Source organism: Alternaria dauci, chromosome 6 (assembly GCF_042100115.1).
Source record: "Alternaria dauci strain A2016 chromosome 6, whole genome shotgun sequence".
NCBI lineage: Eukaryota > Fungi > Ascomycota > Dothideomycetes > Pleosporales > Pleosporaceae > Alternaria > Alternaria dauci.
In genome coordinates, this window is record NC_091277.1 from 848,308 (window position 1) to 861,539 (window position 13,232).

At 53.4% G+C, this 13,232-nt stretch overlaps 4 protein-coding genes across 4 annotated transcripts; 2 read left to right on the plus strand and 2 right to left on the minus strand.

Moving 5' to 3' along the window:
* Positions 1 to 998: 998 nt before the first annotated feature.
* ACET3X_006634 (uncharacterized protein) lies at positions 999 to 2,458 on the plus strand (the record flags this gene model as incomplete). Its single annotated transcript, XM_069452785.1, has 3 exons — positions 999 to 1,389; positions 1,445 to 1,733; positions 1,780 to 2,458. 3 exons carry the CDS (start codon positions 999 to 1,001, stop codon positions 2,456 to 2,458), a joined length of 1,359 nt encoding a protein of 452 aa, XP_069305402.1.
* A 1,439-nt stretch (positions 2,459 to 3,897) lies between these two features.
* Positions 3,898 to 5,131, plus strand: ACET3X_006635 (uncharacterized protein; the record flags this gene model as incomplete). Its single annotated transcript, XM_069452786.1, has 2 exons — positions 3,898 to 3,946; positions 4,014 to 5,131. 2 exons carry the CDS (start codon positions 3,898 to 3,900, stop codon positions 5,129 to 5,131), a joined length of 1,167 nt encoding a protein of 388 aa, XP_069305403.1.
* A 759-nt stretch (positions 5,132 to 5,890) lies between these two features.
* ACET3X_006636 (uncharacterized protein) lies at positions 5,891 to 11,320 on the minus strand (the record flags this gene model as incomplete). Its single annotated transcript, XM_069452787.1, has 7 exons — positions 5,891 to 5,998; positions 6,051 to 7,268; positions 7,333 to 7,479; positions 7,528 to 7,713; positions 9,356 to 9,383; positions 9,439 to 10,930; positions 10,981 to 11,320. The coding sequence occupies 7 exons, from the start codon at positions 11,318 to 11,320 to the stop codon at positions 5,891 to 5,893; spliced, it is 3,519 nt and encodes a 1,172-aa protein (XP_069305404.1).
* Positions 11,321 to 12,269: 949 nt separating this feature from the next.
* Positions 12,270 to 13,167, minus strand: ACET3X_006637 (uncharacterized protein; the record flags this gene model as incomplete). Its single annotated transcript, XM_069452788.1, has 2 exons — positions 12,270 to 12,716; positions 12,796 to 13,167. 2 exons carry the CDS (start codon positions 13,165 to 13,167, stop codon positions 12,270 to 12,272), a joined length of 819 nt encoding a protein of 272 aa, XP_069305405.1.
* Positions 13,168 to 13,232: the final 65 nt, after the last annotated feature.

Here is a 13,232-nt window from a genome sequence, read left to right on the forward strand (position 1 = left end):
GCCGTTTGTTGCTCAAGGGTGCACAGTATGGTCCGCCGAAGCTGCGACCACGCGTTCGCACTTGTCCTGTCAAAATACTCATGGACACGTAACCACAGTGCGATGTGCCGGTATTATCTGAGAAACCGCAGAAACGGCGTCTGGGGCTGCCAGGCGTACAACAATCCATGACTACTGTTGTTCAAAGTCATGCGCATGTCCACTGGCAATGTCGGTGCAGCCATGCCATCCGAATACGAAGTATTAATATCACCACACGATGCCACGGCTATCTATCAGCGCCTTGCGTCGTCGTCCAGCCCCATTGAGCGTCGCAAAGTCGTACATGGAGCATTCAGTACGCCGGCGGAATAGTTTGGGGCGGAAGCAAATCAGCATGGAGAGTGTGTGCAAGGCAAGGTGGAGATGTAGGCCAGCACTAGTTCCGCTCCTTTTGGGCCTATGCCAAGCGGCGGACCGGAAGACCCAAATCGGTTTATCGCCAGCTCCTTTCCCACATCGAGGCCTTGACGAGCTGTAGTATCATATCGCTTCCAGACTCTCGTTTTGCCCATAGCCATTGAAGAGACGAGAGTTTCGACGTTGCACGGCATCCTCCCCGACGCTCCCTTCCGCCCCCAGTGCAACCGCCTCGCACCTGCCGTTCGAGGACTTGGATACATACCATCCGCCAGCTGTCCTCAGCAATATCAGAAAGTCTGTCTCTGCGGCACCGCACGCCCGAGCAGCTACCGCCGCACCGCCCCGGCCTTCTTAGTTGAAATCCACGTGGCCCGTTGCACGCCAATAAAGTCACGCTGGCTTCCCAAACCTCCTTCTCCGCTTCCGCTGGCCAACGCAGGAGGCGCTCCTCTGCTGCACGGCAACCGCCACCGAATAACATCAGTCTTCCGGATAGTACAGAGTCGCGAAGCAGACTAGGCACAAGCAGCGGTCTCCACGGCCGCTCGCTGGGCGACGCCTTACCCTCGATTCCTGGCACCCCGGGCGCCTTCGAAATGTCAAGATCGCCTTCCCCGCAGCCTGGGGGGTGGTCGAGTCCGGGCCTGAACGCTCCAGACTACAATGGCGGGCGCACAAGTCCGTATGCCAATGGCTCCTCTTCACACAATGTCACCTGGGCGTCGGCTCAGGCGCGGAGCGCAGAGGTCAAAGGATATCCCGCCTTCACCCCAAGAAACCAAGGCTTCTTCGGCAAGCACTTTCGCAGGATATCCACAAGCCTGCCTTTCAACCACGGCAACAAGGAGAAACTAGGCCGTGGGCGACCCCAAAACAGAATCATGCGCTTCCTGAATGCCATAGCCTGGACAGCATGGCGTCTGCGCAAGCGAGTCGCATTGGTCTTGTTCGTCATATTCTTCTTCATTTTCTACAATTCAAACACGCGTAAGTCGCGATGCTCTGCGACCCCTCTTGTGGCGACTGGTACTGACAAATGTAGCCCTACGTCGCATGTACAGACGCTCCGCATGGTTCGGCGGCGGCAGCAAATACGTCGTCATACTCGCAGCAAACCAGGGCGGAGGCGTCATGGAATGGAAGGGCCCCCGCGAGTGGGCCATCGAACGCGACAGTGTCAAGAACAAGAAGAGGTACACCAAGAACTGGGGCTACGAATTGGAGATTGTCGACATGAGCACCAAGAAGCGTTATGCGCACGAGTGGAGAGAAAGTTGGGAGAAGGTTGACACCATTCGCAACGCTATGCGAAAATACCCCCATGCTGAATGGTACGTCTTCTGTCCATGTCACGTCAGCAAAGCTAACAAGTGCCAGGTTCTGGTGGCTTGACACAAACACCTTCATCATGGAGCCGACGTACTCTCTCCAAAAGCATGTCTTCAAGCAACTACAAGACGTGACATATCGCGACATCAACGTATACAACCCCCTCAACATTACACATCCTCTAACCGACGAATACCTCGACCCTGAAACACGCTCGCCAGTGGGAGATGGCAAGGTCGATTCCGTCAACATGTTGCTACCTCAGGATTGTGGTGGTTTCAATCTGGGCTCCTTCATGGTGAAGCGAAGCGTGTGGACCGACAGACTGCTTGACATCTGGTGGGACCCCGTCGGCTACGAACAAAAGCACATGGAGTGGGAGCACAAGGAGCAGGACGCTTTTGAGTACATGTACCAGAACCAGCCGTGGATCAGGCCCCACGTTGCCTTCATTCAGCAGCGCCAGATCATGAGTTTCCCACCAGGCGCATGTGGTGAGAACGGCGATAATCCCGACATTCACTACCAAGAACAAGATCGCGACTTTTTGGTCAACATGGCTGGTTGTGAATGGGGTCGCGACTGCTGGGCCGAGATGTACAAGTACCGCCAACTCAGCAACCATCTGAACCGTACACCTTGGGAGAAATTCAAGGACGGAATTTCAGACTTTTTCAAGAGGAGGACGAAGAAGGAAGAGAACAAGGACGAGAAGAAGAAGAACTAGGGAATTCACAACATGAGGCGAGGCATGGTCTGGATGGACTGGGACGCATTTCTGACATTTTCTGGATATCCTATAAGCCTGCGGTTTGGCTTGTGATTTTGTTATAATACCCGCACGCATAGAAGGGGGGTGTACCACGACGTAAGATGGCATGATTTCTGCATGGATTGGAGTCGGCAATTCTGTGCCTGTACCATACGAAACTGACCTTCGATGAGCTGGTACTGAGACGGATGATGTGTTTGTATTTTGATTCGCAGGAGTGCTACTATTGGGGCAAGGTCGCCCCAGTCATCTACCCCAAGCACACCAAGCACTCCAGACTGTACGGGCAGTATACAAGATCAGGAAGAAGCAGATCAAGCCGGCAGTGGTGAGGCAGGATGTATGGTATCTGGGGATGCGGCATCTCCTGTAAAAGGCCCATGTTCACTATTCATCCCTACATGGAAGAGGAAGAACGAAACATACGTGGCGCAGCTCGACTCGCTTGACATGGTGGATAATGACGTGATAGATGGCGTGTTGTAAACAAGCCTCGAGGTAAGTGGAGCAATAATGTATCTGCATGAGCATGCGTATGGTCCTGTGTCGTAGGGATAGACAATAGTACGCGATCATGTCTTGCAGAGGGTAGACCACAAGGCAGATAAGCTCAGAAGATACCTGCGCATGTCTTGTATGGGGGCAGGTGAGCACGTCTAGACTCGCCAGCCTCAAACAGAAAGGGAGTGAGCGAGGCCTGATTCGTCCATGTCCCACCCCCATGGCCCAATGGTCATACGCCAGTGAGCACACGGGACACGGGGCCAGGAACGAGCATTCGTCTACTTTCCTCGACTGCAACCTCGAGATAGCCTTCTTACACCGGCTTGTCCGTCTTCCTGTTCCATCTCTCGCTTTCGGTCGTGTTCCTTCGTGCCCCTTCCCCCCGCCCCAACGCGACGACCCCGATCTGCGCTTCTCTCCCTTTCCCCAGAACCGTCATCACGCCTAGACCCTGGCCGTGCGCAAGTTGGGGAGCCAGTCTACATAGCGTCAGCTCGCTCGCGGCCTTAGTCTTATCTCCAACTGCGACTCGCAGCGACGCAGCGACAGGATCGGGCCGGCTTTGCGTTCCGCTTCCTGTTTCTGGGCGCCGATAAGCTGTTTCAGAGCTGCGCTGGTCCTTTGCTGCTTCCATCACGTTTCTTCACCATCGCCAGTCCAAACAAAGAGCCGAAGTCGGAACGGCCCTTGGGCTCCACTTGAGCGCATACTCCCCACGTCCGGTCAACCTAGGGTCTAGAGATATAAGGCCTATCGCGGAACGTCCAAGATCGCAGCGCTCTTGCCACGACTCGAGTTTCTGAAGTTCCGGTGTGATGCATGATCATCGTCCACCACGAGCAGGCAGACAAACTATACGAGCCCAAGATACGCACCACCAGGACCAAGCCATGCCTCCGTCGCGCCATACCGCTTCGTCCTCGAGGCAGCGCTCAGAAGGTATGCTCCGTCTCGTCTTCTACTTACATGCACTTGTCCATCGAGCATGAGCTTACGTGGCTTTCAGAGTCATGGATCGATCTCGCATCGGCGCCTTCCTCCACCTCCCTATCGTCTGCGACCGACGAGATCATCACAACAGGACTCACCGTGCAGCACGACTCGAACGCGCACAGACGGCAGAGCAGACGCTCACGAGGTGGCGGTCAGTTCTCCATAGGAACTGGGCATAGGGTTACGGCAGGAGGCAATAGCAGCCAGGAGGAGTATGAAGAGAGTGAAAGTGAGTCGGATAGGGTTATGACATCTTCCAACGAGGCCATCGGTCCATCACCCCTGAGACATCCACAGTCTGTCGCGTCTTCGGAGACTATGTCGGAGAGGGAGGACGATGACGACGATGAGAACGCGACAGCCGTCAACTATCCACGCTCCTCGAGGCGAGAGTTCCAGCCGCGACCGAATGCCTTCTCCCACCCAAACAATCAGCAAGCAATCCGGTCGCAGTCTGGCACTTTATACACGCCTCGCAGGAATGTCAGGCCGGCAGGACAACGACAGCACTCATACCCACAGCATCATCCTTACAACGCCATCGCGCCCAACTACCAGCCCGATCACGACGAGGCCCTCCGCGCTAGCCTGTCTACCTTGCTCTCCGCTGCCGCTGCCGTGCGGGGACTCCCGAAGCCGGGTCAACCACACGCGAACCCACCTCCATCTACTCGGGTCGATCCAACCTCTCTCCGCATGGTTCCCGAGTCTGTAGCGCTGGGCAACATATCCGAGGAGACTGCATCATCTCCATGCAGCACTAGCAGCAGCCCTCCAGAGAAGCCCAAGCGTAAAGTGAGTCCGCCAGTCGCTAGTGTGCGTAGCAGTAGCAAGGACCGCCGTGTTACCAAGAAAGCACGCAAGACTAGCCCGATGATGATTGAGGAGATCAGTCCGACCCTGCTTACCTGGGTCGTTAGCGCTGGCGTCGTGGTCCTTGTCAGTGCCATTGGCTTCTCCGCTGGTTATGTCGTTGGCAAGGAGGCAGGCCATGCCGAGGCTATGGGCCAGATTGGTTCTGCAGGTTCCGAGGCTGGACGTTGTGGTAAAGAAGCAGCTGCAGGCATCAAGGGCACTGGCCTGGGTCTGCGGAAGCTGCGATGGACTTCGGGAGCCGGCATCCGTGTCTGAACAAGTAACGATGACAACCTTCACGATGATATGCATGGCTTTTGGCGAACACGAATTTGCAAAGTACTGGGGCGTTATATCTCATTGCATATTGATATCACTTGGCATGGCGTTGGTTTGGCGCTGCTCGGTCTGAAATTCATCACATCTAAGAGTCGTGGTTACGGCGCCATGGAAAGTGACAAGCTAGTCGATGCTGTTTAATCCACGTTATAATGTAGCGGTCGTATTGGTCTGCCAAGTGCAGGTGTATCTAAAGATTCAATATATCCATTTTCTTTCTTGAACATAGCATCATCGTTGATCTGAGGTCGGGTACTCCATCTGGACTCCAAAGACAACGTCAAAGGATGGTTCCTAGTAGAGAGTATCAGTTGTTGGCAGGATGAAAACGGTCTTCGACCAGAGTGCAAAGGACCATAAAAGCGCAGCGCACTTTCACAACACCTCACAGGGCACAAGATTTGCAAGCGCTAGCGGAATAGAACAGAACTAAAAGTATCCCTAAGTACCTAGCCACATGAGCGGTAAACTTTTAAAGTAGACTGAAAGTAAAGGGATGTGACCCTGCTCTACTGACCTACCGATACAGTTGATCATGAGCTGGAAACGCTATACACATGAGAACATAATCTTCATCTTGATCCTTTCCTTCCTAGATCTTGACCCGACCTGACCCCACATTTGGGTATATCTCCTGTAATGAATACTTATTTTCTCGGCAAGACACCGAACCCTGTCCCAATAGCTTACAATCGTCTACAATGGTCGACCGCCAACGAAGTCGCTCCATGACCTAACCTCACTAGGAATACCTTCCTTCTTGGGCAGCTTCTCGCTCATACATTGGGCGAACAGAACGGCAGTCTACATTGACGTTAGCTTTTCGAATCACTGACGATAGAGATCATCGACTCACCTTGGGCTCCATGAACAGCGGTACACCAAAGTCGACTGCGTTCCTCCTCATTACGTAGTCCTCGTCAAACAGACCGCTCGCCCTGTACTTGGCCAGGTTGAAGCAGCCACGGATGTCGTTCTTCTCGAACACCTCACGGAGTTTCCTCTTGTCATCCTTGGGGAACTCGATGACTTCAACGCTGATGCCTTCAGTGTTCTTCTCCAGAAGCTCCTTTACGTCCTTGTTCGCAGCAAGGAATCTATAGCCCAGTGCGTGCACGTACTTGGCGATTTGAATAAGAGAGTTGGAGTGAAGCGAACCAGGTGTGACATCACCACCGAAGAGAAGACCCTCGCCGGGCTGGGGAAGGCGGAAGTTCATCTGCGATTGTGCGGAAGCCCAGTAGGCCTCAACGAGGTCCTTACCGAAGCAGGCCATCTCACCAGTGGATGCCATCTCAACGCCAAGGTAGGGGTCAGCACCTGCCAACCTAGTCCAGGAGAACTGGGGGACCTTGGTGGCGAGGTAGTTCCTCTCGACACTCATAAGGTCAGTTGGTTCGGGCACGTCGCGGCCAACGAGGGCCTTGGTGGCAACTTCAATGAAGTTGGTACCAAGGACCTTGCTGACGAAGGGGAAGGATCGAGAGGCACGTAGATTGCACTCAATGACCTTTAGGTTAGGCTCAGAGCCCTCAACCTCCTCCTTGATAATCTGCATGTTGAAGGGACCGGTGATGTTCCAAGCCTTAGCAACCTTGTCCGCGATCTCCTTTACGCGCTCTTGGATGCGCTTGTCGAGATTGACAGGGGGAAGCACCAAGGTCGCGTCTCCGGAATGAACACCAGCGTTCTCGACGTGCTCACTAACAGCGTGAACAAGAACGTTTCCGTTGGAAGCAACAGCGTCGCAGTCGATCTCTTGGGCGCCGTCGATGAACTTGGTGATGACGACTGGGTGGTCGGGCGAGACGTTTGAAGCAGCAAGAAGCTTCTCTTTCAGCTCGTCCTCACCACGGATGACAGTCATGGCAGCACCTGACAGAACATACGATGGACGGACAAGAACCGGGTAGCCAACAGAGTTTACGAACTTCTTCGCATCCTCGTATGAGGTAAGCTCCTTCCAAGCGGGCTGGTCAACGCCAATTGAGTCCAAAATGGAAGAGAATTTGTGACGGTCTTCGGCCTTGTCAATGTCATGTGGGTCCGTTCCCAAAATTTTAGCCTTTCCAGACTACAGTTGTGGAGATGCGAAGTTAGTGTATGTCTCATATGCATTTCGTACAGTCATAACTCACCTCCTGAAGCTTGAGAGCAATGTTCTGGGGAAGTTGACCACCGACAGAAACAACAACTCCGCTAGCAGTCTCCAACTCATAGATATCCATGACACGCTCGTAGCTGAGCTCCTCGAAGTACAGCTTGTCGGCAACGTCGAAGTCAGTCTGAACACGTGTTAGTCAAGATTCAATAGAGGCATTGATGTTGCTTACAGAGTATGTCTCGGGGTTGTAGTTGATCATGACAGTCTTCTTTCCGAGGGCGTTGAGGGAGCGGGTAGCGTTGACAGCACACCAATCAAATTCGACTGAGCTTCCGATCCGGTAGACACCGCTACCAAGTACGAGAATACCATGGTCGTCGAAGGTGACGTCGTGCGACGAGGCGTTGTAGGTGGTCTGAATGAAGAGATTAGTACTTGGGGTAAGTGACAACAAATACACCGTGTATTATGAGTGATAAAGAAAGAAAGTGGCCAAAAGGGTTCCAAAACGTGTGACTCGATGGTAGGGAATCACTCGAGCTCGGAGCTCGAGGATTCAGCGACCTTCTTCTTGTGGCGCTTCGATCGACAGTGGTCATTCCAGCTGCTCGACTTGTTGGTGTGGTACCGACAAGGCTCGCAATTGAAGCGGCAGTCATCAAAGGTACTGGCGACGTTGCGGAGGTGCTTGGTTGTGCCTTCGTGTTCCGTGAGATCGGACTGCGTCTGACAGACTGTGTTGCAAAGCTCGCAATGATATGTCTTCTTGATGACGTGCTTCGCTCGGTTGGCGTTCTCCCAGGCCCTGTGCTCTTTATGCTTCAGAGTTTTGCGTCGGCGATTCCGATCGTTCATTGCATCAAGGTATTCGCGATAGTTGAACTCCATCTGCTTGAAGTGGTACTTGGCGTTGTAGCCTTTCTTGCGCTCCTTCTTCTTGACAGCCAACTCTTCGAGTTGTTCAGGAGATAGAGAGAAGTCGCCAGCGATACCCTCGTGCAGGCAGCAGTGAGAGCACAACCCAGTATACTCGAGGGCGAGACGATCCCAGGGACAGATGTGTGCCATGCCGTAGTCCTTGCCGTTTGCAGTCCTCATAGCCCAGAAGATGTATGCGAAGGTAGCTTCCAGCAGGAGGAAGAGCAGACGTAATACAGGCTGTATTCCAGGCGGAGGAATGGACGACGTCCAACACAGTAGGCCTCGAGACGCCACAGTGAAGCCTTCTTTCAAGCTCGCATTGTAGTATTTGGGAAGCTGGATTCCGCGATCGTAGCAATACCATCGAGCGATGATACCGTAGTCTGCGCTGGTGGCGCTTCCGACATAGACGCGGTCTGCATGTTCAGTCTTGCGGAGAACGATGAGATAGACACCCCAGCCTTTGATGGCCACATTGGAGAGCGTCTGAAAGTACTGTACGGTCGGCGGCACCTCACTCTGCAGCACCTCTTCGAGGCCTTGAGCGAACTCAATGGGGTGAGATGAGAACACATCCAAGAGCATCGTCTCACTCGATATGAACTCATCGAAGTAGAGGTTCTTCTGGTTCTCGGGTGTATCACTCAGGCACTGCCAGGCTGATGACAGGATGGAAGCCTCAACGTCGAATTCGCCAGTGGCGATGGCTGTGAGAGTGACCACCGGCATGCTTGCGGGAGTGACCGCCGGCATACTTGCTCAGAAGTGAGGTGAGACGTAAGGCACGATGCAGGTGAGTGAAGATCGAAGCCGTCGCAAGTGAGAGAAGACTGAAGCCGTCGCAAGTGCAGGTAAAAGAACGATGTGCGAAGAGCGAGGCAGTCGAGGATGCAGGTGAGGGAGTGAGGTACCAGAGCAGCTGGCAATACACTGTGAATCCAGCGAGGTAGGCGCCATGAGGCGTGCGAGGCAAGAGCCATGACAAATCGTTGTTGTGAGGAAGGTGCCATGACCAAACATGCCTGGGATGGAAGGAGCAACCAACAACACCAAATGGGCGGCGTCCGAAGTCGATACTGGTGGTTGTTGCAAAGAAAAAATCACGAGGAAAAAAAGGAAACAGATCAGGTACTTACATAAAGATAGTTCGTGTTGGCAGGAAATCTTCAGAACAAGTCAGTATACGTCTCAAATGAAGTTGGACGAGGGCAATGCTTACTCCGCAGCGAGAGTATCGATTCTTTTCACGAACGGTTTGATTCCGAAGCTTTTCCTGCGTGCGCGAACCTCGTCTTCAGTGCTGTTAACGGCCTTGGCAATCTGCTTGTCAGAGAAACCGAGCTTCTTGGCCTTGAGAATAATCTCTTTCTTGAGGCCGAACAAGCTGCCTATCTCCTCAAGCTCGTGAGTGAGGTCGACGATGTTCTGGAGCTTGTACAAGAACCACTTGTCAATCTTAGTCAAATCATGCACCATGTCGACGGTGTAGCCTTCGTGGAACAGCGCCTGACCAACGGCAAGCCATCGTCGATCGGTAGGGTTCTTGAGTTCCTCGTCAAGGTTCTCGCCGTACTTCTCGCCCTGGAAACCAAGGAACTTGGGGTCAACTTGACGGCAAGCCTTCTGGAATGACTCCTCGAATGTGCGACCGATAGCCATGACCTCACCAACTGACTTCATGGAACTTCCAATGTCGCGCTTGACGTTCTGGAACTTGCTAAGATCCCATCGAGGCATCTTGGTGACGACGTAATCCAAAGAGGGCTCAAAGTTTGCGGTGGTGGTCTTAGTAACGGCGTTGGGCAGTTCAGGGAGGGTGTGTCCGAGACCGATCTTTGCTGCAGTGTACGCCAGAGGGTATCCAGTCGCCTTGGATGCCAATGCAGATGAACGAGAGAGACGGGCGTTGACTTCGATGACCCTGTAGTCGAGACCATCAGGCTGTAGACAGTATTGCACATTGCACTCGCCAACGACTCCCAAATGCCGGACGATCTTGATGGACGCAGACCGGAGCATGTGGTATTCCTCGTCGCTGAATGTCTGACTTGGCGAGACAACGATACTGTCACCAGTATGTACACCAAGGGGGTCAAAGTTCTCCATGTTGCAGACTGTGATGCAGTTGTCGCTGGCATCACGGACGACCTCGTACTCGGCCTCCTTCCAGCCCTTGAGAGACTTCTCAACCAAGATTTGAGGTGAAAGCGTGAGCGAACGAGCTGACAGATTCTTCAGCTCCTCTGGGTTGTTTGCGAAACCTGAACCGAGACCGCCGAGCGCGTACGCGGCGCGAACGATGATAGGATATCCGACCTTCTCGGCCGCGTCCAGTGCCTCATCGACAGTGGAAACGGCAATCGACTTGGCAATGGGAATGTTGATCTCGTCGAGAGCGCGTGCGAAGAGATCACGGTCCTCGCTGGTCTTCAGAGTCTGAACGCTAGTTCCGAGCACCTTGACGCCATACTTCTCGAAAATGCCCTTGGCATCCATTTGTACACCCAAGTTTAGCGCAGTCTGTCCACCGAAGCTGAGGAAGATGCCATCTGGCCTCTCCTTCTGGATGACATATTCGGCGTATTCGGGTGTTACAGGCAGGTAGTAAATTTCGTCGGCGAGCACGTGGGACGTTTGGATGGTAGCAATGTTGGGGTTGAGAAGGACAGACTTGACGCCAGCTTCCTTGAGGGCCTTGAGTGCTTGTGAACCTGAGGGCTGGTTAGCATGGCCCAAGTTTCCGTGTTGCACGAGTGCGTACCTGAGTAGTCAAACTCTCCGGCTTGACCAATGCTGAGTCCACCACTACCGATAACTAGGACTTTCTTGACATCAACCAGATCCTGCGCGCCGGAAATGACGCCGCTCTTTAGATATGCCTCTGCATTAGGCGCGGTCTGTGTCTTGTTAAATGTGGACGCGACCTTTGTGAATGCCCGCAGCTGTCGGAGGGCGGCAGGTGACTCAGTGCTGGAGCGGAGCGAAGTCAACGGCCGAGCGCTTCGGGTAGTGAAACTTCGAGAGTATGTAGAAGGTGCAATGGAGCGAGTAGGACCTGTAAGGCAAGGTACGCGACGTGCTAGACGCCCGCAGAGAGCCATTTGCAGGCAGTCAAGCAAGTGGAGAGCGTCGAGCGCGACAAAGGATGGAGAGGGAGGATGAGGCGTCGAACGCGCAAGAACAAGGTCGCTCGGTGGCCGACTGGTGCAATTGAAGGGCTTTTAGCTCGACCCGGCTGAGCAGAGCACGAATGACTCCCTCAGGGTTTATGTATAATCTGTGGGGAAGCTGTGATGCGGCAGCCAAAAAATTCCAATGATGCGCGACGGGGCCAATCAAGCTATCTCCGATAACGCACAGATAAGACCGTCGGCGATCCTCGAAGACGCGATGGAGGAAGGGTAGTGTCAAGTCATTTGCGTTCATTCTCGCTTTTGTAGAATGCGCTGCTCGCATCTGATTCACCCAAGACATGCGATTCAGTCACGACTAGGTCCGATGCAGTTGCAACCTTCACTGTTGTTGCCATCTTGTCGTGGAGAACGTCGATGCGGAGGACCGATTGCGGCGCCGAAACTCAGATCCCCAGCATCTGACGCGAATGAGAAGAAATTTTGACATGGTCGCGCAGAGCTTTCTCAATGGGTACAGTCACACGGGAGCTAACTATTGCATCTGTGCGTTGCGGGTACCTGTGCATTACTGCTTTCAGTACCGTGTGCACCTCTTTAGTAGTCATAAGTCCCTTTGAGGACTCGTAACATGAATCGCGACTCCCAAACATGCACATTGAGTCGTAGAGCAAGTCGACGATCCATATACCTGAGAAGGCTTTCCTTGCAGTCATCACAACCCAAGTATCCCAAGAATTACAAACAATAATAAATGCCAATACGCTAACTCGCTTTGTGGGGTCTTCGGACCGTTGGTGACTCCTCGTGGCTTGGGCCGGCACGATGAACAAGGCTGGCGCATTCTCGCCTCGATCGCAGCACTTGTCTACTTCTTGCATGTGAGCAGCGGTCTGGCAGTCTCCCTCGCCCAACTTCTTCATCCTGCCTTCTTTGCCTTGTCCGCTGCGTTGTGTCGATTTTTGTATTCGCGTGGGCTCTCCAGTGTCTTGCTGCTTGTGCTCACCAGTCTTTGCGTAAAGCTCGGCTTCGCCCACATGCCAACTTTGCTCTCGCGAGCCTTCCTTTCCGCAGCGCGGTATTTTTCTTCAGCAGTACCAAATTCGGCACCTGTTTTGGCCTCGTATACTGTAGCCAGTCCAGTCTTCAACATCTCCAGTCCTACATCTTTCTTCAAGAGCCATCTGCGTACAAAGACTTGGGCTACTACACGATCGTACTGATCGCGTCTGTATATGTATGCGCGTACTCGGCGGTTGTGGATCAAACTGATGAGCAATTCTTGCGCCTCCTTCGCGAACGGCTGAGCTTCTCGGCCCCAATGTGCAAGTTCTGGTGCGTCGACTCCAGCAATTCGAATGTGAAGCTGGGCATAAAGTCAGCCATTGATTGGAGAGAATACACCCACCGCGATGCCTAGTGTCTTCTTGTTCTAGACTACTTACTGTCTGCCTGACCAAGTCCTCTCTTTTCGTTGGCACCTGCTTCCAGGGCAGGATACCCCACCCAGCTATCCTCCCACCTGGCGTGTGGAACAGCCTGAAATTGTCTGCATCTCCAACACTTGTTACCTGACCGAATATACCCTTGCGACGGTAGTAGTGTGGCTTGATATGGTTGACGGTAGGTATGCGACGCAGATAAGTCTTGTAGAGCCGGACACCAGCAATAGTTGAGCCTGCAAGAGCGACAGCCGGAATCAGGGTCCGTGGCTCATACAGCGCGCTTGACCAAGTGTCCGACTTCGCTAGAGGGGCCAGTTGAGGCAGTCCACTTCTCTGTTGGTCATCGTCGTTGCGTGACCAAGGCCATCGCATTGTCTATTGTGCGAGGTAGTGAGTTGGAAAAGTAAAGACAAAAGACGGTGTGCTCCAATGTTGGT